General features: G+C 48.2%; 2 protein-coding genes, 1 long non-coding RNA gene and 1 pseudogene across 4 annotated transcripts; all 4 read right to left on the reverse strand.

Moving 5' to 3' along the window:
- LOC125518084 (putative disease resistance RPP13-like protein 1) overlaps positions 1-18150 on the reverse strand; it is a 44128-nt pseudogene extending 25978 nt beyond the window's left edge.
- Positions 543-1657, reverse strand: LOC147956861 (uncharacterized). The gene is made up of 2 exons (XM_087536831.1): positions 1183-1657; positions 543-571 (listed from the first exon to the last, which is right to left on the reverse strand). Exons 1-2 carry the CDS (start codon positions 1655-1657, stop codon positions 543-545), a joined length of 504 nt encoding a protein of 167 aa, XP_087392957.1.
- LOC125524604 (putative disease resistance RPP13-like protein 1) lies at positions 13307-18390 on the reverse strand. 2 transcript variants are annotated; one of them, XM_087533138.1, is made up of 4 exons: positions 18339-18390; positions 18141-18223; positions 13866-17775; positions 13307-13738 (listed from the first exon to the last, which is right to left on the reverse strand). In XM_087533138.1, the coding sequence occupies exon 3, from the start codon at positions 17650-17652 to the stop codon at positions 13897-13899; it is 3756 nt and encodes a 1251-aa protein (XP_087389264.1). In that variant the 5' UTR covers positions 17653-17775; positions 18141-18223; positions 18339-18390; the 3' UTR covers positions 13307-13738; positions 13866-13896. The 2 variants fall into 2 exon arrangements, with proteins under 2 accessions (XP_087389264.1, XP_087389263.1); XM_087533137.1 differs by lacking the exons at positions 18141-18223; positions 18339-18390 and having other exon boundaries at positions 13307-13741; positions 13866-17723.
- Positions 18391-20080: 1690 nt separating this feature from the next.
- On the reverse strand, positions 20081-21660 carry LOC147956862 (uncharacterized). Its single transcript, XR_015610024.1, has 2 exons — positions 21357-21660; positions 20081-20453 (listed from the first exon to the last, which is right to left on the reverse strand). It is a non-coding gene; the product is annotated as an uncharacterized LOC147956862 (long non-coding RNA).
- Positions 21661-23525: the final 1865 nt, after the last annotated feature.

Below are 23525 nucleotides of genomic sequence, written 5' to 3' on the forward strand. Positions count from 1 at the left end.
CAATTTTCACCTTCAAAGCTTTGGGCGAGTGTCTGACCCCCTGTAACTTTGCTGCCAACACTGAGCTGATAAAACTGTGCGAGCTGCCCGAATCAACTAACATGAGCACTTGCTGAGATTGTATCTTCCCTTGCAATCTGATAGTCTGAGGAGCGACCGATCCTTCCAGAGCTGCTTTTGAGATTGTGTGACACTCACTGGACGTATCAGACACAGCCTCTTGGCTTTCTCTGGATGACATGCCCAACACCTCAAACATCTCCTGCACCACATGGAGTTGAACCGCTGCTGCACACTTGTGATCGCGACTCCACTTCTCCCCACACATATAACACAGCCCTCGCGCTCGGCGATATGCACGAAGAGTAGTGAGGCGCTCTTCCACCGAGTTGCCCCCCCGTGCATTTTCTGCGCTCGCAGGGCGTGACCCATCGCCGCTAGCTGGCGGTGTTGGTGGAGGTCTGCCAGGAGGAGGTGGCAGCAGCATCGCCCCTCGAAGATGAGAGCGATTGACAACCCCAATGTCGGAACGCCGGCCTTCTTTACGCTTCGATATCTCCAGTGCTTCTTCCTGCAGATAAGCCAGGGAAACAGTAGTATCCAGATCTTTTGGATCGTGCACAAGAACAACAGCACGAATTTCATCCTTGAGACCATCTACGAAATGAGAAGGAAACAACGCAGGGTCCCAAGTGGTACTGTGGGCTAAGAGGGCATGCATGAGTTCGTTGAATTTGGTGGTGTACTCGGACACTGACTCACTCTGACGCAGATGAAATAACTGACGAAGTAACCCAGAGAACTCATTGCGCTCAAATTGATCGCACACAATGGTGCAGAACTTCTCCTATTTCATCTTACTAAGATGAAACTCATTGTTCTCAAGCCACACCATCGCCGCACCAGTGAAGTGCATCGCGGCCGTATCGACCCACAGCTCGGGATCCAAGTGAAAGATCCTGAAGTAGGATTCACAGTTGCGCTTCCAACTGCGGGGCCGTTCACCCCAAAACGACGGAAAATCCATCTTAGGACGAGGGGTGATCTGCGACCGGTGATGAAAAGGACTCCTAGAGCGGGATGACCGAGGACTACCAGATCGGGACGCGCCCCGCACAGGAGACCGCCCCGGTGGTCGCGCATGCCTATCTGTATGAAAGAGATCTGTGGACTGGAACGTACCATTGCCCGGAGGCGGAACAAGGGTGGTCACCACCCCATTCCCGAACCCCCGGTGAGATGTGTCGACGCGGTGGCCATCGGGCCCGTTGGTGTTGGGGAGGCTGCCACCGCTGTTGGATGGGGCGCCACTGGGTTGTGGAAGGAGAGGAGGAAACTGCGTGGGCTTGAGTTTCAGCACCGGGTTCTTCGCCACCAGATCGAGTTCCTGGCGCACCCCGCCCAACTCTTGTTGCAGATCGGCCACGGATTTCTCCAGGGACGGCCTCCATGCTGCCAGATCGGCGACGGCGGGCCGAATTTCCTCGAAGAGGGCAGTGGATGCCGCCACCGCCTTCATGATAGCGGTGTTCTGCTCTTGGATGGACTTGAGCGAGGCCGCCAGATCTTCGACGCGCTGCTCCATCTCGAGGGCGTGGCGTTGTTGGCGCGTGGAGAAAGTGGGCTTCTGTAGATAATCCGGCAAATCTGATACCATATGTCACACTCCCAACACCGATCTAGTTCATCATCTCGAATTACAAGGGAATACTTAGGGTTGGAGGAGAGGAATTGGGGATCTGGGAGTGGAGGAACAGGGGAGGAGCAGAGTAGCTGGGGGAAGAAAGTACTTTAGCCTATTACAATCTCGATGCCGTCCTCGACGGCCCTCTGTTCCTTTAGGCCTCTTTTGGTTTGCAGGAATTTCATAGGATAGGATTCTTATAGGATTTTTTCCTTTAGAGCCCTTTGGTTCATAGGAATAGATTCCTATTCCTACGTAGGATTGGTTCCTATCCTCCACATTTCATAGGAAAATAAAAAAGAACCTAGACTCAATGAAAAAATTTCTTTGATGTCAACCAAATGACATCTCCTTTCCTATTCCTACTCATAGGATTTGACATACATGCCATCTCATTTCCTATAAAATTCCTATTCATACGATAATCCTATCCTATGAACCAAAAAGGCCTTAACAGTCACAGCTCCCAGCTCGCTGGGTCGAACCACTTGCTGGGCTTCGTTTTCCTTCTGGGCCTTGGCTCGTCCTGCTGGGCCCCGTGTGGGTTGGCGTTGGGCTCCCCGGGTGTGACAGAAAGCAGATAGGGAAATTAAATGAATGATGATCAACAGGCAATTCAGATTCAGAACTGAATTACTGGTATGGCAGGCTGAGCTTCGCCGGTGTTAGAGAATCGCAGAGAAAGTAAAGCTATTGTGGTTTGTGGACTGAGGGAGAGGAGATGTGCAAAGAAAAAAATGTGCACCTTGTTCACTGTGGGGACTCACGCGGTGGCCGTGCTCGCACGGGCTCAAACGGTGGCCCGCCGTGGCGGCCTCTACGACCACCCGCAGCTCCAGGCGGCGCAGCCGCCGGAGGGCACCCACCCAGCATGAGCCCCGGCGAGGACCGCACCTGACCACCACCATCCCGACCACCAAATGGGGACCTAGCATGAACGCAGTCGGTGGGGCAAACGGGGGGCGCGCAAGAGAGAGAGAGAGGAGTTGCCGCCGGTGCCGATTTGCGGCGGAGACGCCGGAGAACGGGAGGAGCGAGAGTAACCGATCCGTGAGTGGGCTAAACCCAAGTGGATGGCCCAACCGTGTTGTGTCCCTTGTTATTTTCAGAAAAAAAATTCTCTAGTGTTTGGACTAAAAAAAAAGTTTCCCTATTTTTTTAAAAAAAAAGGCAACGTACCACTCTCTCCTTCTCTATTTTTTTTCTTTTTGAGATGCCCTTCTCTCTCTCTAACGTGCATTTTGTCAAGCACCTCGTGTGCACTGTTGTCTCGCTGACAAAGAAATTTCGCGCGCGGGGTGGAATGGTGAGGCGAAGTGGCAGCTCTACGGCACATTGGTGTTGGGTCGGATTGAAGAGGAAGCAAGAAAGGCAGTGATGATGGTTCAAATGGGTGCTCTGTTTTTTCTTTAGACTAATGACCTCAAAATATTTTCTCTTTCTTTCTTTTTTTCATATTTTCTAGATGCTCACCTACCACATGTGCCATACATACCTGAAAACATTTTCTTACCCCTCCCAATTGTAGTACTGATAACTCAAAATTAGCTTGTTCGACATATTTTCACCATAAATTAGCCTGATAGTATGTGGGTTACGTATGTCACATAAACTTGAAACCGTTGGATTCGTATTCAAAATTTTATTGTGATTTCATAATTATCCAAAGTCCCTCCGTCCGTAAATACTTATCGGGGAAATAGACATATGTAGATGTATTTTAGTTCTAGATACATTCATTTTTATCCATTTCTTGAAGGGAGTACAGTATTATCCAAAGCATTTGCAATCAAATTTTCAAAGTTGAACGGTCAAAACGAGCCTTGTATTTTGCAATTGAGAGGCTGGAGAATATTGGCAGAGGCAGAGACACAAATTACATTGACAATATTCATGCAGTAATCAATGGTGATGCAAAATGCCACCAAATTTCACGCACTTGGGTCCGAAATCAAAGCAACAGCAAGATATGACTAATTTTAATAAAGACCTGGAGATGACAAGATCACAAGAACCGCATCATTTGTGCAGCCAAAAGTCGTCAGTGTGTGTATATAAGAATCAAAGAGCTGAATTTTGATGACAAGAATCTGAGAAGCAACCAGATTGCGACACAGAGTAACACTTCGAATTTTAGCGCTCCGAATCATAGTAGCGCTTCTTTCAGGCTAAAGAGTAAAGACAATACAACTTCAGGGAGAATGGATACTCCATGTTATAGAAACAAATACATTTATACTGGACAAATATATAATAATGGATGAGAAATGGAAATACTGACTTCAGAATCACCCCAAAGGCACAAACAGGCTTCCCGGACCACTATCTCACAGGCCACAGGATAACAACTGGCAAGCAGAACCGTAAAGATGATCGTAATGCTTCATTGCTCACCTGGATTAGCCGGTTGCTCAAAATTCATGGATAACCATATGAGCCTCGCATGCTCTCTTTATGGCGTTCAATCCCTTAACTACGTCAAACATGTAAACAAAGATGTTACTGGCCGCGTAATGTGTAGACACAAAGTTGGCATATTTCAGTTCTATTTAGTTTGTCAAGTGAAAATCTGCCAAGTTGATATTTGCCATATTACAGTTCTATTTAGCTTGCCAAGTCAAATCTGCCAAATATATATATATATATATATATATATATATATATATATATATATATACCTACTAATAAAAGAAATAGGTATTCTTGATCCGTCATACTTTTTTTTTACAGATATTCCCCTCAATTTTCTGGTAATAAACCCGCAGTGCATATATTTAAGTTTCGTACGTGTGCGCTGCTGGGCCTTCCGTAATGGGCCAGCCACGCGAAAGGCAAAAAATTAAGTTGTCGTGGAGGGAATCGAACTCGGGACCTCACTACCAACTAAGCTATAGCATGTTAGATGTTTCAATAGTCCCACCTTGGCTTTTCAATGTTGGTTCGACGGGTTAATATACCAGCCCCAGCAATCAACAAACACACGGTCAGAACAAGGTGAGCAGGACCCGAACAATTTGTACTGGATGAATAAAGGGGGCAAAGTAATTAAGAGAATTGACTAAATAATTGAATTGGCTGGATGAAATATTTAGACGGATGAAGTAATTAAAGGAAGGAATGTGGGCTAGACATTGATATACGGAGTATATGCAAAGCTGGCACTAGGATCAATCGTAATCTACATAAATAGAGGAGGTGTTTGGTTTCAGAATTGTATTGTAGCAAACGTAAATTGATACCGGCCGCAATGGCACCGGATTATCCACACCCTCGGCCTTGGCGCATGTTGCTGGTCACGCGAGATGGCGAAGGAGAGCAAGCGGCTCGATGGACAAGGGAATGTTTGAAAAATACGTATATACAGAGTGAGAATAATTTCCGTTCATGGAAAGATGTGAGATATGGGGTGCATCATCGGCAGTGTGCCCGTGCGCATGTTGATAGTACATCGGAAGAGCTTGGCAAAAGTGACCATGTGTATGATTTGATGAAGACCTGATTAAAATCCATGACTAATACCTAATCTAAGCACAAACCTCCATCAAGAGAGATCAAAATGCAGCCCCACGCTGCATGCATCATCCCTCCTTAATTACCCTTGATTAGCTGGACAGAAGGTGGATTGACTTGGATTAATTCTAATATCGTTATCACTTCCAAGTTTCTTTTCTTATTAAATTTGAGTTCCATGTGGTCACTTCCATGTTTCTTGTGTCCTCATTTTATTGATCTCTGATTTTCCCAAAAGAAAAATCTCATATAATTTTTCTCATTATTTAAAGACCTCTAGAGTATTATTTATACATCCAATGTGTATTTCTTATCAAGGATAAAACCAAATATTGCATCATTTAATACCAGTATACTAGACGATCAGCGTTGAATCACTATAATTGATGCTTCATTTAGTTTCTGTATTGTTGGACTAGAATGTATGATATGTATTTTTCTCCCGTTACAACGCACAGGTATGTTTGCTATACCTACTAATAAATAATAAATAAATCTATATCTATATATATACCTACTTTAAAGGGAGGTGATATTCTTGGTTTCGTCTCGCTTTAATTAATTTCACGTATGCTATTTGGTGTCGTTACTTGCCATCCGTTTTGGCCCAACCGAGGAAGCCCACCTGGGGGTGCACTCTGGCCTAGGCCCGGAGAGCTGGCAAAAAAATAAAATTGCCGATGGGAGGGTTTGATCCCATGATCTGCCAACCGGTCACACACAGTCTGTCGGCACAATGTGGCCCAGGCCCGGAGAGCTAGCAAAAAAATAAAGTTGTCGATAGGAGGGTTCGATCCTATGACCTGCCAACCAGACACGCACAGTCTTTCCAACTGACCCAACTCACACATGTGATGGAACCCAGCGGCACACTGTGGCCTAGGCCCGGAGAGCTAGCAAAAAAAAATCTTGATGGGAGGGTTCGATCTCATGACCTGCCAACCGGTCACGTTCAACTAACCCAACTAACAAATGTGATGGAAAGAGAAGTTTCATTACAATTTGTTAAAAAATCATGTGTTCAAAAATTTAAGTTTAGAAACATGTTACAACTTAAAAAAAACTTCAAATTTTAAACAGTTTTTTTAAGTGGAGAAATATTCCTGTTTTCGCGAAAGCAAAAATTAATTCGATTGTCAGCGAGAATTCGTTTCTCCCATTGCAAAGGACGGGCGTATTTCCTAGATAAATGTGTCACCTGATGCTAGAATTGCTAAACTGCGAGGTAATTTTTCTCCTCTCTCGTTGCAACGCCCAGGCATGTTTGCTATTTACAAAAACATGTTCACAAAATCAAAAGTTTCGACTAATTTTTAGTCAAATCTTTTTACGAATTATTCAATAATAAGTCATTGTTTTAAAATTAATTTACAGAGCTAGAGATATGAGAGGGTTGCTTTTTTGTCCCGTTGCAACGCACGGGCTTTTTTGCTAGTTGATATTGAATTAAATAATGAGGCTTGAGCAATGCATAGCCTTTCCATCAAACTTAGCCTTTTAAAGGTCATGTTGTTAGTCACTGCTTTTGGATGCAGCCACTCTTCCAAATTTCCATTGCAGATAAACTCTAAGACAAGTGCCTTGAACACACAGTGGCCACTTTCACAAGTTTCCGTTGCCGAATCTTCCTTGGGCTTCACACTCCCTCAAGAAGCTTCTACTAGCTCCTCATTTGCCAAGATTGAGAATCTTGATTGCTACAGTGTATAAACTGTCATCAAGATTTACAGTTCCAATGTAAACTGGACCTGGCGTGGCATGTCATGGCATGTACGATGGTGATTGCATCAGTGCTACTCGCCTATGTTGGCTGCCTCGACCAAGTTGAGAAAACCTCCAGTTACCTCTCTACGACCAAGTTATATTGCAACAAAAACGTTTGTCTAAACAAGCTGTCGTTTTCTGTTGCCATTGAAGTAGCATCCTTTGCTCGCTGCACTCATGGTGCATCTGCAAGACATGTCGTATATTATGCATTTGTGTGTTTTGGTGCATCTTTACTCTAGAATTACGGATTGATTATTTCTCCACTCTGCCTAGCTCGCCCGATTGATCCGCATGCCCTGGCCAGCGCCCGTCTGTCCCCCGTGTCGCCCACCCCGCGGGCGACCTGGCGGAACCCTAGCCGCCGGGCGAGCTCCCTCCTCGCCAAATCTCCCTCCCCTCGCCGCCGCCAGCAGGCGCCGCCGGGCAAAGCCCACGCAGCGTTGGCAGCGGCGGGGCACTCCAGCTCTCCCTCTCATGGTGCTCGGGCGTTGCAGGGCGTCCGCCGTTGGAGTGCATGGTCACCGTGGCGAGCTTGCATTGGGGCTGCGTGGCGTGTGTGTATGACAGGCGGGAGCGCGTGCGGTGTGCGGACGCAGGCGTGGGGAGCTGGCTCTCATGGCGCGACGATGGCTGGCAGATCGGATCTCGAGGCGGTGGCCTCGATCGGTGTCGCGCGGTGTGGCCTGCCTAGCGGGCGGCACCCGCGGGTGCAGATGGGGGGCCTTCCATGGCTGCGTGGGCGACGTGGAGGCGGCGGCGCTATGGCGGCTCCTTGATGGCTGACAGCAGTTCCATGGGAGGCGTCGTCTCCGACTCGATCTACTCTGATTCGTGCGGGCTACGGTAGCGACTACGGTCGACGTCAATACTGCCTGGATGGATCTGGCAGTGGTCATGGATCCGAGGGAAACTCCAGGCCGGCGTGGCGGCCGCACCAAAGTCGATGTCCTCGGCGCCGATTCCCTTCCTGGAGGATTCGGTGTGGATCCTACGCCCCCACCTCTGCCATGAGCGCAGGCGAAAGCCTCTGTTCCTCTGTTTGGGCGACGATGTCACTTTGGTGTCGTGTTCCTTCCTGAAGGCGTCGGCCGGGGACTACTCAGGGTGGTGGAGTTGCTGGTAGTTTGGAGTCGACGCGAGATGGCATGTAGGTGGATCGGTGTGGCATTAACCGTATCGTCGACGGTAGGTCTCGGCGGCATGGCGCATTGGAGACTCGGCATCTGATGCGCGGAGATGATCTCGCGCAGGAGGAAGAAGCTGTCTGGCGTCATGGTGGCGTTGATGGCAGAGAGGCCTGACAAGGTCGATGGAAGATGGAGGTGACGGCCCTTGCAGCGTGCGGTGCTCACTGGGAATGTGTCGGACCGGTGTGAGACCCAATACAGGTAGTGGCTTGGATGGGACATCCGGCTTTAGATGTTAGGCTTTAGTGCGATGTCTGTTTGATATTAGGCCCGGACATTCGGCACACTTTCATCAAGGGGATAGGAGTAGCAACAACGTAGCTGGTGGCTTCGGGCTTATTGATGTATCACCTTGTATGGTCTTTGTGAATAATTAATAATATGACTACATGCACCGTCCACATGCAGAGGCCGGGGATACATCCTCCTTTAAAAAAAACAAAGCCATCCTCCTTTAAAAAAAACAAAGCAAAGCTAAGGTAGATAAAGTATATGGATGTGTCGCTGGAGCTTAGAATGGCTTGAGAACCTGAGCCGGTTACTGCACATTTTTCCCAAGACGGGTTTTTGTAGTTCAGAAGTGAGGAAAATAATTTGTCTGTGTGAATCAGCGGCAGACTCTTGCGACCTGGAGATCAACCGTATTAGCTTTAAATGTTGAATCACGCTGGAACTGTTGGTATTCTTTTATGGCAGAGAAACATGATGTCCTTTTATGGCATAGAAAGTATTGTCAAATTATCATTTTTTTTAGGATCAAATTATCATTTTGTTCTTGCTTGCATGAGTGATAGTTTGTACAGATGAGCGGTATCTTCTAAATTTAATTGTATGGATGCAACACTTAATGGGATTCTTGTACAATTCGTACTGAGCATGCACGGATAGTAGGAGTGCTCAGTGCATGCATCAACAACTATCTATGTGCACATGTCTATAGTTTCAAACTTTGGGCCCAAACCAATTCTAGGGAATGGACTGGATTGATTTGGCTTAAAACACAAGCAGTTTCAGTTTGGTTTGGACTATAGCACTTAAAGTTTGGATTGATTTGGTTTGATTGCTGGACTTGTATATGTATGGGTTGGTCTGGGTTTGGTTTGGATTACAAACTATTCCGAGGTTTACCTCCCACTTTGTTGGTGCACAGTGGCGGCTGCGCTCCAATAGGCAGCCAATGGCGAAGCCGATTGGGGGGAACGGACGGGAGCGGCGCGTAGATGGTTAAGACTAGCCATAATGGATAGTAACATAGAGTAGTAACATGCACATGTTACTACACTATGTTACTACCTCTATAGTGGGGAGTAAGGCTACTCATAGTGGGGAGTAACATATACTAGAATCACGCATATGATACTAGTATATGATACTACCTTCATAGTGCATAGTATCATAAAGTAGTATCATAGATGGCCATATTTATTGCCATGCATGACACAAAGTAGCATAGCATTTAACATGATACGGTATCTATCTATGTTACTCTAACCATCTCTCTCTTATTTAATTGTGTGCCACATAAGCATGTTTGCTAGTCCCAAGTGCATGTTACCGGTTATGTTAACCCCACTATGGCCAGTATGTGTGATAACATGCAACACTTCATTTATTAGGGTATAGACTCATCTTGGCTTGATATGTGTGATGTTACTTATACTAGTAGTAACTAGCTATGTTACCACATGCCTTTTTTTTTCATTTATTGTTTGCCACATCATCTATTTTATCTAGATATGTGTGATGTTACTACCTATGTTACTCCCACTGTGGGTAGTCTAACGAGATGGACAGTGGCAGCGTTGGTCAGTGGGGACAAACAAGCGCCGGCGGCCGATTTGTGGCCGGGGCACCGGAGAAAGAGTGGAGCGACCGAGCGAGACAGGTTTTTTTTTTTTCTGTAGAATCACCGAGCGAGACAGCCGTGTGGGCTGGTCGCGCATGTGGGCTGGGCTGGGAGGTAACGTGCGTGTACTGGGCTAGGCCCAACTGGCGAACCGTGCTATGTAGGAGTACTTGTCTTTTCTGTATAGCTCAAGTGTTGTATGTATCATGTATTACCTTCTGTGGGGTGTATTTAGTTATTTTGGTATTTTAAGTCAATATTTACTTTAAAAAGGAGTCAGTATGAACATTCCTTTAAAAGATGAATTAATCATTCATACATGCCAAAGAGTCTAGAATCACAACCTCAGTCACAACCCCGATATCGCTCACCTGCTAGCGTTGCCACAGAAGCCACAACTCTAACACCATTGTCTTCCGTAGGGAGGGAGACGACGTAAAAGCGCCGCCGTCGTCGAATCACACGGATTTAGGGTTTCACTCAAGCTGGAAAGGTGTTGGGTGGCCAGCATGATTTTTCAGTTTCTAAGGCCTATGCATTACACTCTGCAAAAAAAAGGCTTATGCATTACAGATGGGTCAGAGGGCGACAATACATGCCCTTCGGTGGCTCTAGAAAACAAGTTGCTGGCACAAGCACAAGGTCTTGTTTTGGTTGCTAATTCATAACCGTCTGAATACTATGAGGTTTCTTCAATGGAGAAGTTCCCAGACTATACCTTTGTATTGTGCGTCCTCAAGGTCTTGGAAACTAGGGATCATATAGCCTTCAAGTGTCAGTTTGCTCAAGCTTGTTGGCAGTAGTATTTTGTCCAAATTGGGCTGCACAGGATTCCACCCTTTAGGACAAAATTGGTCATTTCAGGGCTCTCATGAAAGTTTCCTTTCATTTCCATTCTCATTACTTGGGCATGCAATCTAGGTAACCAGGAATGATTTTACCTTGATTGGGATGCAACGTAATTTAACTCCTTTGGTAATTCCTCAAAAAAAAACACTCCTTTGGTAAGGAATTGAAAGAGAAGGTTCGTTGGCTCACCCATAGAGTATTTAGGCTTACAATTTTTTAGGAGATTGGGTGCAGAAGTTCAGACAGAGCCTCCCTTCTTATTAGTTTTGTTGTTGTTCTATTTTTCTGCCAGTTCTTCCTTTTATTTTTCCCTATATCATGCATACTTCATACTAGGAAAATACAAAATATACATAGCCGGAAGAAATTTCTACTGTTCGAGTAAAAATAAATTTTGATGTGGTTAGCTTTTTTTTTGAAAAGGAGGATGGCTCCAGGCCTCTGCATCTGGGAGATGCATGCAGCCATTTTATTAATTATTCTCGAAGACCTTATAAAATAGAACAACAATATGCCTGAATTCACCATCTTGGCAACATTTGCTGCTACTCCTATCCAAATGATGAAGGGGTGCAAGCTGGGCCACATACCCAGACCTCTCACTTAAGCTTAACATCTAAAGACGGAGGCCCCGACCGAGCAATCTGCCAGGTCTGGGGCTCAAACCGGTCCGACGCACTCACATGTGTCGTTGCCGCCGTCTTCCTCTGGCCCATCTTCAGAGCAGATTGAGGTGACAACCTTGGCAGGTCCTCCGCCATTGACGCCTTCACGACGCCAAACGACGACCTCCACCTACGCGAGCCTTCGTACGTCCTCCGCCATTGACGCCACCATGACGCCAGCCGACGACCTCCACCTACGCGAGTCCATCTCCAAGCAACAGATGTAAATCCATGTTAGGATAGGGCCGCACCACCGTCGTCGCCCACCACCCACAAGCGCCGTACAACCCCAAGGTTCCCAAAGCGGCGCCTTCAAGAAGGGAACGACGCCGTGAGCGCCGCCGCCGCCCAACAAAGTTAGGGCTTTTGCCCGGGAGACCTAGGGGAAGGTGAAGTGAGGAGATCGGTCCATACCAACGCCTCCAAGGAGGGGAACGGCGCCCTCAGGCGTCGCCGTCGGCGCGGCTGGTCATGGCCGGCCAGGGATTTCGCCCGAACTAGATCTCCGCCACCACCAGCGCCTCCTGTACAGAACCAGCGACCAAGAGGAAGCGCGGCCCGACCAGGCTGGCCCGCATGCCGAACAGGGGAGGAGGGGAGGCGCCAGATCGCGTGCACCGGCCGCCGCAGAAACTGCCGCCGACCGCCAACGACCACCGGATCCCGCCGCCCGCGCGGCCGAGACACCAGATCCACCGCCCGCACGGTTGTTAGCCGGCCGTGCCTTGCCAATGGAGCCGTCGCTCCAGATCTGGGGTTCCCCATGCAGAAATAGAGCAACCGAGGCCCTGCCGCCACCATCCTTGGCGCCCCGGGCTTGCCCGCGGCGGCTGCCTCAGGCGGCAGCGAGGAGGTGGGATGAGGTGGGGAGGGGGCCGCGGCGGCGCGGCTAGGGTTCCCCCGCTGCCGCCGGGGGAGGCGACGTGGGGGTCGCGGGGGAGGCGATGTGGTTAGCTGATCTGATAAGCCTATTCTGGACGGTTTAGAAAGTTTTCAGTGTGCAAACTATCCGGACAGTAGTGCTAAACTGAACAAGAAATTTAACACCTCAAATGCTCTCCGGTTCTCTATTCAGTTACACCTAAACATGGTCGTCTTATACTCTAGAAACCTCTATCAAGTTGTTTGCTTGAACTTTATAATATAAAATAGTCAGCCAAAGTTTCAAGTTATAGAAATATGGAATGATATTATGGCCAAACAAACAAACAAACAATAATATATTAAGTGACACAAATTAATGTTAGGATTAAGTGCATCAGGGCGTAAATGCACCGTATAAACTATGAACAGGCCACCAAGCTACAAGCAGACTGGTGCAGAGAAAAATTAACAACCTGGTCTCTCGGCTTTAGAGAACAGGCGACAGAGACAAGCATGATCCACCCAATCAGCCTGATGCATGCATTGATTTTTGGTTATCTGTCATTCAGTAAACAAACAATGACAAGTACGTACCTTGCAAATCCGTATTCCATCTAGTTTTGTATCTTGATGTTCCCCCTTGAATCTACGGGGAAGACTAAAATGGCACAGCCTGAAGAAACACCAAAACATTTCCAAGAGCTGCTGCCCACCAAAGTAGTCGTTCACCACTTACTCTCACAATTTGCTCCCTCCCCAGCACGTCCAGAATTGTCCACAAGACTGATATGATAATACAAGCAAAATGTGGCCGCACCAGCACAGATATGATAGATCAGCCATGATAAATTAACTTAGTGTCTCGCATGACCAACAAAGGTTCCATCAGGCATTCAGCAGCAGGCACATTGTATCAAGTATGAAACTCAAGTACTGCAGTACATCAAATATCTCATTATGGGGGTGAATGGTAAAAGAGACCTCCAGTTATTACAAGGTACGTAAGATCACACAAGAGATAAAGATTACAGTCGGTACAAATTAAAAGTGCGGCAGACTCCAGGAGGGGGTAGCAAAACAAGACAGCACCAAGTGATGGAATAACGTGCAAATTAGACTACGGTTCTGGGAATTGTTCAGTCAATGGATGATAATAGCATGAAGGAGATAACCAACAGCACGATTACAAAAACCATCGTCAGTGACAGTGGCACCAGAGGGCAGGAGGTGGTGGAGTGCGACAGAGCAATGCGTGAAGCAATCAGCAAAGCAGGGGATCAACAACGTCCTGTGAAGCAGAAGACAGTTTGGGCTGTAGGATGAGCCAGCCTGAAGCACTCCACCTGATAAAAGGTTGCTGGAGGGCCTGCTATTAAGGAAAGTTTGTAATAAATTGAATATTTCAAAGATTATATTTCCTTAATGAAGTGCATATATATTACGAAAGACTATATCTCTGACAGTGCAAAGATGGCCGGCGGGAGCCAATTTACCTTTCCGTTTATTTGTAGCTGGGAATCCAGATCACACTCTAAATTCCTTCCAGCGGATATGCGCGATCTTTGGCCAACTTTCTCCATCAGGTGCTCGGCAGCTCTCCTTCAATAGATCACAACCCCATATACATATGTGCCGGAGGGAGGATGGCAGGTCTGGTAAAGATGATATGTTGGGGCAATCATAGATGTCAAGCTTCTTCAGATTGGAGAAGCACTTCATATTTGTTGGCAGGGAAGTCATCTGACAATCACAGAATCTCAGGGTCTTGACAGATGTGAAATTTGCAGATTCTTCAAATGAAATGAATGGTTCCTTGCATCCTTCAAGAGAGAGAAATGGTGGAACTGTGATACCTTCCGCTGAGAGCATGTTGTTGAGTATTACAGGGCTGCTAAGATAGAGTGAGTCCTGGACTTGAAACTGGGAGATATACTCGGCGTTGAGTTTCGGAACATCAATCAAATGTGCATGGTGAAGTTGCAGGGATGACAATCCTTCGAGCGTACATAAATCTGGCAAGTGATACAGTGAGAATGATTTAACAGAGGTGAGACCACCAACAGACAAGCAGGCAGTGCTTCTGCAATTGCATATGAAAATTTCATTCATGTGTAGCCAGTCAGTACACAAGAAGTCAGCTGCAAGCACACAATCGCGTATACTGAGCTTCTCAAGGGTTAATGGCAAACATTCGGCTCCACGTGCCAACTCTAAGGAAAGGCAGGAGACCAATTGAACAGATGAAAGAGAGGTAGCAGCACGTAAGCCCCCTAGAGACCTGAGAGACCAGCAATAAATCATGGAGAAGCTGTCAAGTTTTGTCAAATGTTGGAGGACCTCTTCTGAAGGAAGTGTAGTTAAAGTCATAATCTCTTTCAAGACCAATCTTTCCAGTGAAGCCAGGCCATCAAGGCATACAGATAAAGCTCCATCTGTAATACTGCACGAAGAAAGATAAAGTGTACGAAGTCCTGATGGTGGAAGCAGCGGTAGCCCAATGCTCCTTTCATACATGAGTCTCATCCTCTGCTCATGACAGCGTATCCATGCCTTGATGATATCATCTTTTACCAATATTTCATCTTTCTCTCCTTCTAGAGCACTTTCAAGGTTTTGAACATTTGACGCATCAGCATGCATCAATATCATCAGCTGCTTCAGAAATGAATGTTCCGATGAGAGTATTCTCCTAATATTTGATCCTGAATCCATGTCCCAGATTAAACCAAATTGTGATGTCAAATAGTCTGTCCTCATCATGATTTTACTCTGATCATAATTTTCCACCTCACCGCTAGAAATAAATATAAGCAATGGGCATTTTTCTAATCGTAACATTTGAAGGCCTAGTGGAAGACAAGGTAATGCCTTCAGGTTTGGCATATTACGGAGGATTAGTGAAGAGCAATTGTCAAATAGATAACTATTGGATGGCAGGCTTTGTAATGCACTACAATTGAAAATGCTTAAAGATTCCAAATTCTCAAAATACGAACCATCAAGTAACCATCCTGGATATTTGGAAGATTTATAACCATCAATTGTAAGTCCCCCAAGTTGAGGTGGTGGTATCAGGCCTTCTAGAGTCTCCAAATGTAAACTATTATTTGCATTCATGTTATTCTCGCAACACCATACAAGTTTCAAGCTGCCAAGATGAATTTTTTGATGTAGCTTTGATTCTAAGGCTTCATTCTTCCCAGTGACATTCTCAAGATTTGTGACAGTTAAACAGCCATGAATCTCATTCATGTCCCTCAGCTGTTGCAGATCGCAACCCTTCTTCTTTTGCACAGAAAATACCTCAAGTTGTTGAAGCGAAGTTAGCTTGCCAATATTTGGAATTTGTGGCAGTGCTTTTTTGTGTAACGTGTATATTCCAGAATCATGCCGTTCAAGATGGCGTAATTTTCTTAAATTGTAGAGTTTCTCAGGCAAACTCTCAACTTTGTCATTGAACAGAAGTAACTGCAAGTGGTAAAGAGTACACAATGATCTTGGCAATTCAGAAATCAGCGTGCTCATGATGTTCAAATACCGAAGGTGCTTCAACTCACCGATAGATTCTGGCAACTTACTACTGCTATAAGATGACAAATATAGTACACGCAACTTCGTCAACCTCTGTAGTATCTCATTAAAAAGGTCACTTACATCATCTATTAGGGGGTCTATGCAGATAATAGTTCGTAAATGATGTAGCTTGCAGATATTTTCCTTGTGTTGCTTCATACTATCAACACAAACAGAAAGATGACGAACGGTGGATGGTATTTCTGTCACCTTATCATCTTCCAATCTGAAGAAGTCTTCTTTGGAGAATGATTCTGCCAGATCATGAAGGAGATCATGCATAACATAGTATTCCCCATAAAGTGGTTGAAAGAACGAAACAGAAACCATCTCCTTGAAGCAATCCCTCCCAATATCTTCCACTCTCTTGCTTTGGTTGCATGAATCAACAAAGCCCTCTGCCATCCAAAGATGAACCAACTCATCAGATACATACTTGTGGCCTTTCCGAAACAAGCTGCAATATAGGAAGCACCTCTGCAGACATGGATCTAACTTCCCATAACTCCACGAGAGAGCTCTCATTGGCTCACTGAATTTGTCAATCTTTATAGTTAGAGCATCCTTCCAGGTGGCAATACATATTTTCCCTTTCAACTGGGAACCCACAACTTTTGCCGCCAAAGGAGATTTGCCAAGCCTTCTACTAATCTTCTCTGCAAAATCTTCCAGCCTTTTACGCAACTGCAGATTTCTAATTTCTGGTCCAGCGAATGCATGGTGTTTGAAGAGTGCCAACAACTCAGCATCTTCCATGTTTTCCAGAGGACACACTTCTTCAGAGCAAAGAGCAGCTGGAAATGTATCCCGTCGAGAAGTTACCAAAACTTTGCTTCCTGCCTCTGTGGAGACTAGAGGCGCTAATAGTTGGTCCCATTCCCTCTCACTGCCAGGTTCAAACCAAACATCATCCAACACAAGCAGGAATTTCTTTGATTCTTGCAGTATGTCTGACAGCTTGCGATGCAGAGTATCAAGGTTATCAATGCGTGGGCATTCCCCCTGAGAGGCTGACTCGATGATCTCCCGTGTATGACGGTGGACATCAAGTTTGCGTGAGATGCTTACCCACATTCTCACATCAAAACATTTTTTTACCCTCTCGTCATTGTAAACCAGTTGTGCCAATGTGGACTTTCCCATGCCTCCAGCGCCAACAATGGCCAAACCCAAGTACATAACTGTACTAGACTCAGTAGTAGCAGTTGTCTTGGTAAGACGATCTATTATTTGATTGCGGTCCTTGTCACGACCAATCACAGTCGGAGGTGGTATTGATGTGGTCTCAGGCACAACAGCTGATAGTATTGTGGGGCTCTCTGCATTATAACCAGCAGGTAAGCAGAGCAGTTCACGGAATTCCTTGGCTTTCGCCAGTGTAGCCTTCAGTTCATTCAATTGGCAAATTAGCTTTCTGTTCTCAGAGCTGAGATTGGACAGCCTACTGGATGCAGCACGCAGAGGCTTCATAAAAGTGCCGCTGATGGAGGAGGCATTGGCCGGCAAGGAATCCTTCCCCTTTGCTTTGCGCTTGAGGAGGTTGTACTCATGCTCGTCGAGCAAGTCTTCAGCCAGGGTAAATGCTTCTTTGAGTTCCCGAAGCCATTTGTCCAACTTGGGCCTGTGGTTTCCCTTGTCTGCTGCTTCGATCACCAGCTCGAACTGCGGCATGATAGTGATCTCCAGTTCATGGAGCTCACGCGCCATGTCCACTCCAAGGTACGTCGAAGCATTAGCATGGAGCTTCTTCAAGACTGGCAATGCAGCCAATCTTAAGCCACTTCCGTCATTGAATTGTAGGACTGTTCCTCTTCTGGTGAGAGCACTAGTCTGAAAGAGAGTTTAAGGGGCTGTTTATAAAGGAAAATAAGAGAACAGATTTGATCCATAAAGATACATAATAATGGAACACCTAGTATAAAGATACATGAAGATACAATGGGAAAATAGGAGCAAAAGCTATAAAGACAAATTTCCGCTCTTTTCCTTGATTTTTCTTGGTGTCGACTGTGGAATGACCTGAATAAATCGAAAGGCGAGCACTGGAATTGTTGGACGTGTGATGGGTGAAAAGCATGTTTGAGTGGGAAATGAGGAGATAAATTAGTCAACTGCAATGGAGATAGGGAAACCTACCAGCAGATCCGTAGAAAACGGAAAAAACTAAGAATACTACTTTGAGCATGGAGAATTACCTGAATAAACGATAGACGAGTAATGAAAGTGCTTCTACATCCGAGGTAGAAACAACCAGTGACTATAACAATGGATAAAAAACCTGTAGGAGTGGAAAATCACGAGATAAATTAGCCGGTTGCAACAACAGAGAAAATAAAAGAATCCTGCATCCAGATTTGTAGAGGAAAACCAGAGGAGCATAGTTGTGAGCTTACATGGATGAAGGAGTGAGAAACAACTTTGTAGGAGCGGTGAGGCAAGGTTGCAGGAGAGGCAGATAGTAGGAGCTAATAATGAGAGGAGGCTGAAATCCCCAAACAGCAGGTCAAACAAGGCAATAGCAGATCTGATCCAGCTACTTGCATTTTTTTAGTTTAGCTGACAGGCCTTGCTAATAAACTAACCAGTAACCTATGCGGACAGACACAGATCACTGATCGATAATTAAAGTACATAAAGTAGGCTAGACGCATGACATCACACTATAGAGGACTCCCAAAATGCGACACTACTGTGTGACTAAATACAAACAACCAGTTTGTAAGCCCTGAAGCATCACGAATTAGAGTCATGTTCTTCTCCTTACCATGGTGGTGGTTTGGTGTACATGGTGGTAGCCTATCAAAAAAGAATCTCTCCATCACCATGGCTGGCCCTCCCAGATCTGAAAGTTATGTCCAAGAATAAACTTTGATCCCATATATGTTCAACCTGGAGAGTTGAAACAACCCATCGGAAAAAAGAGACCGCGTGCCCCCCGCGTCGCCCTCCCCGAGCGAGGCGACCGGGGCGGTTCCCCACCCCTCCCCCTCCCCGCGAGTCCCCTCCCCCCTTCCCCCTCGCCGCTGCCGCCAGCGGGCCCGGCCGGCCCGCGCGGCGCCCCGCAGTCCGGCGGTGGCGGCCCTCCTTCTTCCCCCGTCGCTGGACCCCGGCTCGGGCGAGCGGTCCTGGCGGCGGAGCCCTTCAGCCGGCGGCGTTCCGGCGTGGATCTGGACGGTGGCGGTGCGGAGGCGTTGCCCCTTGGCAGCGGTGACGGCCCATGGCTTGCGGCGGCCGGCGGCGGCCGGTGGCGGCCGGCTGGCCCAGATCTAGGCCCTACGGGCCCGATCTGGGTCGGGGCGGGCCTGCTGGGTGGCCGCAATGGGCTGTTCTCCGGTGGTTCCGGAGAGCTCCTCGCGACAGGGATGGCGGCTGCTGTGCCGCGACTGCTGCAGCACGGCGGCGGAGCTTCACGGGCCCACGCTGGGCCTGGCCGGACAGGGGGTCTGGTGTGCCTCTGCTGCTATGCCCGGTCTGCTACCGCCTAAGCCGGTGGAGGTTGTTCCCTCCCTCGTGGCTGGGGTGCTGCCGGTCCTTGTCTTCGGGTGTCTCGTTTGGATCCGGCCGGCCTCGCTTCGTTGGCCGTGGTGAGACGACGGCGGTGTCCTCGTGACTGTTGGCGCATGTTGGTGGGCAGCGGGTGTGGTGGAGCCGAAGGTTGGTCCTGGGTGGTGGGCGCGAGAGGTCGGGAGAAATCCATGTCGGGTCTTGCCGACACCAACGCGGTGACGCCTGCGGGCGCCGCCATCCTTCTTGAAGGGCGTCGGGTGACCCTCTCCCCCCTCTACCCTCCGTGTACCGGGAGAAATCTTAGGATTCGTCCGGGCAGCAGCGTCGTCATCGTCGCATTCCTTCTTGAAGGTGGTGCTTGGTACACGGCAACTCGGTGGCTTTGGAGCGTGGTGGTTATCTTCAGTGGGCGCAGCGGTCGCGGTGTGCCTTAGCTTTCGTTGATCCGGCGTTGTTGGCATTTCTTCTCTTATTTTCTCTTGTTATTTCTTTTGAGCGTGCTTGTGCTGTTTGCCCCAGCATTGTTCGGTATGTTGTATCGGGTGGTTGATATATCAATATAGCGGGGCGTAAGCCTATTTCGGTATGTTCAACCTGCAGGGAAATCATCACAAAAGAGAATAGCAAATAGGTAACATATTTCCTTCATTTGCATCCATATATTACATAGCGAAAAGGAAGAGATTTTGCACACCATAGTAACTTTCAAATTGCTGTAGAAGTGTACATCCAGACTTTGATGGAGTGCTCTCTTCACTAAATTCATGGTTTTGCACTGGTGTATATCACTAAATTCTCATCACTGATATAACAACCAGCTTACCTCAACTGTCCACCTGTGCTTCTCCTACTACTTCCTTGTCTGCCATTTTACTCTTCCTTGGGTTTGGTTGCCATGAACAAGCAGCCATTGTATAGACCTCACATCTGACAATTCTGGACAATAACACTATCCTGTCATTCCCTGCTTTACCGACTGAATTATTATCTGTCCTGCAGACCTAGAATCAGAAAAATGGAAAGCATTCCTCTGTAAGTCAAGTCCTCCATATATAATGAAGATATGAGAAATTCCTTTACAGCAAGAATATGATATGCCAGAAGCAAATTTGGGCATCATTAATTGGCGGTATAAACTAAGCAGGGACAGCTCACTGATAGATAAGATAAAAAAGGCCAAATAGTTAGATCTGATCCAGCTATTTGGCCTTTTTAAAGTTTAGCTGACTGGACTTACTAATAACCTAACCAGTAACCAAGGTGGAGACAGTTCACTGATCGATAATTAAAGTACATAAAGTAGAGTCGGAGCATCTTTTCACATTTTGAGACATCACACAGTAGAGTATTTTGTATGAAAAGCTTCAGTATGCATATCTGAATTTTCAGGAAACACAGTTGATGGCTGTCACTGATGGTCGAATAAAAGTGTTTGCCTTCTCTGTTATGCCTTATACTCACATGCCCTAGCTCGGATGCAGTATGGTTCCACCTTTGGATGTCTCCACTGCATAAGTTTTCAGTAAAAAAAAAAAACATGTGTGACTGTCGACTCATGTATACATAGTGGATTTCGTAGATTCGGTGGCGACTCAAAGACCTAACAAAAGACTATTGTGGACTGAGGTCGAGTAAATAAATGGACTGAGGTTCAGTAACAACAACACTGAGCATACTGCATACACATACATGGAAGGAACAAGGAAAGCAGAGAAGGAAACTAAATGAATGATGATCAGCAGGAAATTCAGATTCAGAACTAAATTACTGCTACGGCGGGCTGAGCTTCGCAGGTTTTGGAGAACCGCAGAGAAATTAAAGCTATTATGGACTGAGGTCCTGTAATTTTGCTGCCTAAGATCCAAATTGAAGCCGAGGAGATGTGCAAGGAAAAAAATGTGCACCTTGTTCGCTGTGGGGAACAGCTCAGCTCACGCAGTGGACCGTGCTCGCACAGGCTCAAATGGTGGTCCGACCCGCAGCCGCCGGGGGTCACCCACCATGAGCGGCGGCGAGGACCGCATCCCGACTACCCCCGTCGTCGGTTGGGGGAGCAGCGCGTAGATGGCCTAGCGGCGCTGGCTGAGGACGCAGTTGGTCAGTCGGAGGTCGGTGGGCCATACGGGGGGCGCACGAGAGAGAGATTGCCGCCGGTGCCGATTTGCGGCAGAGACTGGAGAACGGGAGGAGCGAGAGTGACCGGGTGCGTACGTGCGTGCTGTGTAGTGGGGCTATAGTGGGCCAAGCCCAAGTGGCCGTCTCTTGTATTTTTCAGCCATTCTTCTTTACTTTGCTAAAAGAAAAAACCAATCTTCTTTACTGTCTCAACAAAAAACCCAACCTTCTGTACTTATAGCCCAAAAAAAAGCCAATCTTCTTTATACAAAAATAAAGCTTCTATATATTTATTTAAAAAAGCAATGTACCTTCTATCCTCCTCTCCTCACTCATGTGCATTTCGTGGAGCACCTCATGTGCATTCTTTTCTTGCCGACAGATCGGTCCAAGGTATATTGGTTGGAAGAAGAGATTCCGCTCGCGTGGGCTGGAATTGGTGCAATGATCAGTGAATTGGTAGGATGGTGGCGACACACATGGGAGGTACTGTGTGGTGGTAGCTCTAGAGCACATCGTTGTTTGGTCGGATTGGAGAGCAATAGGGAAGAAAGGCACGGTGATAATGCAGGTGCTCTATCTTTTCATCAGACTGATGACTTGGAAATCTCCTCTTTATTTTGTTCGTAGATAACTAAAAACATGTCCCCGCAAAAAAACTGAAAACATGTTCTTAATCCTCTCAACTGTTAGGGCATCTCCAGCCGTTGAGCCCCCAAGGGGGCATTTTTTTCGCCCCCGGGGGGCTACCGGCGAAAATTTTAGCCTGGGAGTCGAATGATATCCACTCGTTGCCCCCCCCCCCCCCCACCGCCCAAGCGTGCGTGCTCTGCTCGCCACCGACCGGCTCAGCATCCACCTGCTCGCCACCGCCCCGCTCTGCAGCCTCGCGCCCGCGACCCGGCCGGCTGCTCCTCGCGCCCGTCAGTCGCTGTCTCCCGCTCGACCGCGCGACCACGGCCCCGGCGCCGCTCTCCCTCCCTCCCAAGCCCCACGCCATGCTGCTGCCCGCCGCCTGACAAGGTGGACGCCGGCAAGCTGCAGGTCCGCGCCGTATGGTGGGCCTCGCCGGTGACGGCTACCAGGCGCGCCACGGCGCGCGGGAAGGAGCACTAGCGACCTGGCCCCCGACGGCGACACGAGGCGCGGGCCGACGGTGCGCCGTCCGCCGACCCGCCACTATGGCGTGTCCTTGGCGTGGCATCGACCGCACGTCCTCGGCTCCCGCAGGCTGCGCTGCTGCGCCACGGAATTGTTGCACTGTCGCGTGCGAGACGGACCTCCCAGCAGTCGTCACGCGCACTGCTGCCGCCTCCCGCCCCAAAGCCAAACTTTCGCCGCCTCGTTGCCGACCTGGTGGTGCTGGAAGGAAGCGGCACACCGCCGTAGGATGTCACACTCATCTCCTATCTCACGGCGGCGAGCAGTTTGCTATCCTCCTTGAGCCGCTCCATGCCCGCGTGGAGCTCGATGACGTAGGCCACACCGTCTCCGGGAGCAGCAGCCTCGCTCGAGCAGGGGGGAGACGGGGAGACGAGCAGAAGCCGAGCAGCAGCAGCCGCGGCCACAAGGCCAGGCGCTCGCGCTCGCCGCTGGGCGTCACCGGACAAGAGCGCGTCGATGGCGCCCTTGCATGCGAGCGGCCCATGGAGGGCGGGAGGTGCGCACGGAGGCGCGGCCATGCGAGCTCGGGAGGGTGGGCGGTGTTCGGGCGGGAGCGCGAGACCTTCTTCTCCACGGTTGCTCCGGGGAGGCGCGACGCGGGGCGAACGACGGGCGACGGGGCCGGCCGCCTGCGGCTCCTCCGGGGAGATGCGGGCGAGGCCGGCGATGGGAGACGGGGCCGGCTCGCCGGTGGAGGGCGTCCAGGATCGCCGGAGCGAGGAGCAGGGGAGAGAGGAGAGAGAGCAGAGGAGCGAGGCGGGCATGCAGGAGAGGGCTTGTCTTTTTTGCATACA

The sequence above is a fragment of the Triticum urartu genome, chromosome 7A (assembly GCF_056163025.1).
Source record: "Triticum urartu cultivar PI428250 chromosome 7A, HENAU_Tu73, whole genome shotgun sequence".
NCBI classification, from domain to species: Eukaryota; Viridiplantae; Streptophyta; class Magnoliopsida; order Poales; family Poaceae; genus Triticum; species Triticum urartu.

Coding starts and splice junctions, on each gene's coding strand:
- LOC147956861 (XM_087536831.1), bottom strand. CDS start 1,657: ATGGTATCAGATTTGCCGGATTATCTACAGAAGCCCACTTTCTCCACG. Junction 572..1,182: donor TGTTCCGCCTCCGGGCAATG/GTACGTTCCAGT, acceptor GCTTATCTGCAG/GAAGAAGCACTGGAGATATC.
- LOC125524604 (XM_087533138.1), bottom strand. CDS start 17,652: ATGGCGCGTGAGCTCCATGAACTGGAGATCACTATCATGCCGCAGTTC.